Genomic DNA, 2,687 nt, shown 5'->3' with positions numbered 1-2,687 from the left:
AAAGAGTTGGGTATAATTTTGACATATATTTATTTATGTGATCAGCCATTTTTAGCTACTTTACAGTCAAACGGGGGATTATTGCATTTTTCTTTATCACTTTGTTGATTCATAAAGGTGAAAAAAGGGTCATTGAGTGTCCAGCTTATGCACTACTACTTTCTAAAAGTGAATGCTGCTTTCAGTGAAATATCATTATTCACTTGACCCAAATGATGCAGCTGGATTAGTTGTGAATTTAATATGGAGGAATGATCTATTTGTACAGAGCATGGCATGTCAAAACCTTTTGAATAAAATGGAGCGATTTGATGGTCGAATTGTATTTTATCAGTGATTAAGGTCGGGTGGGTGTTTCAGGGGGAAAAACGAAACAGAGCGATTCGTATTTGAGAAGGTTTTAATATCGATGATATGCATCACATGTACACAATCACAATTTGAATCTTCTGAGTATTTACACTGGCTTCTTATCTGTACAAATATCTGCTACATATTAAACATGTCCTAAGTGACGGCGTATCAAAACTGCGGGCAAATAAAAGAAATAGTCAGATCAAAAGAACAGAAATATGCGTAACACCGAAACATACTGTTTGAGTTTATTTTACATCTAGTCAAGCTTACGATAGCAAACAGGCCACTACAGACTTTCAGCCAGGGTCTGCGTTGTGGGTCAAAAAACTAGCAACCAGTCCAGAACAAGCAGAAATATTCTGCTAAAAGGAAAAAAAAGATACTTCTGATTACAACATTTTCTCTTCTCTCTCCCATGGAACCGGGTCCTGGTCCTCTTCCACGTGTGTGTTTCTGCGCCCTGTCCAAAAGTGCTCCACATCTGGGAACGTCTTCTCGTTCCCTGGCGAGATCGCGTTGGTGACGGCGTTTGCCCCGACCTCTGCTCCGTTCCCCTCCGTTTTTGGACATTTTTTTCGGGGCACGCGCTTCTTGCTTCTGCAGGTCCCGATGAACCAGATGCTGATCAGTCCCTGACGCACATCGTCGTACATGGTCATCAAGATGACCGGGGACAAAGAGCTGCATGCGTAAAGGAGGACTTGCGCGAACATCATTAAACCCACGGGAGGCCTGGAGTAGCCGAGTCTGATCCAGGTGAATGTCCCCCACTCCGGCAGCAGCATGAGCCCGAGGGCGCCGCTTAGACACAACAAAACCAGGATAACTTTGCTCTGGTGCTGCGGTCTCGGTGCGTGGTTCACCGCAGTGTGCAGCGTTTTAGTGTAGTAGGCCACTGTGTAGATGACTGGCACAACAAAGGTTGCAGTCGGATAAATTTTGTAGAACAAACTCATGAAGTCAGACGCGCACGCTGGCATTTCGGAGACGCAAATATTGTCGCGGCCATACGGCAGCATGGAGGCAAACAGCATCTGAGGGATGGGAAACATCATGGACACTATCCAAATGAACGCCAGGGCTCCGTGAATCCACGTCGGGTTGTGCAGACCCCCCGTGGCATTGCTGGGAATCAAAGTGTGTTTGGCTCTGGTGGTGAATGCGAGGATTAAAGTTTTTGCAACCACACACGAGTGCTGGAACCAGTCTGTGGTGCTGCACACAAAACTCCCCAAGGTCCAGGTCTGCTTATAGTAGGTGATGGCGCGCACGGGCGCGCACAATAACAGGATCACCAAATCCGTAGAAGCTAAAGAAGCGAGAAGTGCTTTTACCTCAGAGCCCTTTCCGTTCCTGAAGTCACGGATGAAAATTAGCAAAACGAGCAAATTCCCAACCGCTCCGGACACGCAGACACCGATCAAGAGGACAGGCATGGCTGTCCGGGTGTTCTCCGATTGAAGAAGTTGAACTCCTCCAATGAAATCAAAAAAGGAGACATTTGATGGTCTTTCAGTATTCATCTCTCCCACCGTGACTTGAAAGTTTGCCTTCGTTAAAGTAACAAAACGTATTCAGCAAACTGTCCCGCAGACGCAAATCCTGGAAGCAGAGCAGTCGGAGGAGCTGTCCGGGGCAACGCAGTGCTGAAGCGCTTCTGACGGGGTCGTGAGCGCATCAGCGAGTGGGTGAGCGGGCAGGCAGGTAGGCTATTTCAAATGCTTCCATTTGGTATCGTCAAGCACTCACGTCACTTTAACAGTGTCGCTCCAGGCTGCAGCCAACCCAAAATGTGAGCGCAGCGGGACATGGTTTACATCCACAACCTCACAAACGTAGTCATGCAAGAGTAATCGTGCCATAATAAGCCTGCGCTACCGTAAACCCACCAATATATGCCTCAAATTTTCGAATTTTGCCAAGTGATATAAATATAGTTCAGTTTTAGGGGAGGGAAACTTGGGTCAACGTGGGGACCAAATTCGCAATTTTAAGACTTTAAAATTATATATAGTGTCACATTTTAATGTTATAGTTTATTTAGTGTAAAGGTAAGATCACAATAATAATAAAAATAAGTAAAAGCAAGATTGTGTGACTTTTGACATCAAATCACATAGTGAAAGCAGGGCTAAGGCATCTGTGAACCGTTGCTCATAGTGACCAAAAATGCCAACTTTAAAATTGTAAATTCTTCTTTTCTTCTTCCACTAATGCATTTATAATGTATGAACCCTATCTATCTATCTATCTATCTATCTATCTATCTATCTATCTATCTATCTATCTATCTATCTATCTATCTATCTATCTATCTATCTATCTATCTA

General features: G+C 44.3%; 1 protein-coding gene across 1 annotated transcript; it reads right to left on the bottom strand.

Annotated features, from left to right (window-relative positions):
* Positions 1-746: 746 nt before the first annotated feature.
* Positions 747-1,793, bottom strand: LOC102300019 (G-protein coupled receptor 151). The gene has a single exon (XM_005929690.1). The coding sequence runs from the start codon at positions 1,791-1,793 to the stop codon at positions 747-749; it is 1,047 nt and encodes a 348-aa protein (XP_005929752.1).
* Positions 1,794-2,687: the final 894 nt, after the last annotated feature.

The sequence above is a fragment of the Haplochromis burtoni genome, unplaced genomic scaffold (genome assembly GCF_018398535.1).
Source record: "Haplochromis burtoni strain Fernald_Lab_line unplaced genomic scaffold, NCSU_Asbu1 Contig_119, whole genome shotgun sequence".
Taxonomy (NCBI): Eukaryota; Metazoa; Chordata; class Actinopteri; order Cichliformes; family Cichlidae; genus Haplochromis; species Haplochromis burtoni.
The sequence above is the reverse complement of the archived record's forward strand: the minus strand, read 5'-3'. Positions and strand labels throughout refer to the sequence as shown.

Excerpts from the sequence above, each read along its gene's own strand:
- LOC102300019 (XM_005929690.1), bottom strand. The coding sequence starts at position 1,793 with ATGCCTGTCCTCTTGATCGGTGTCTGCGTGTCCGGAGCGGTTGGGAAT.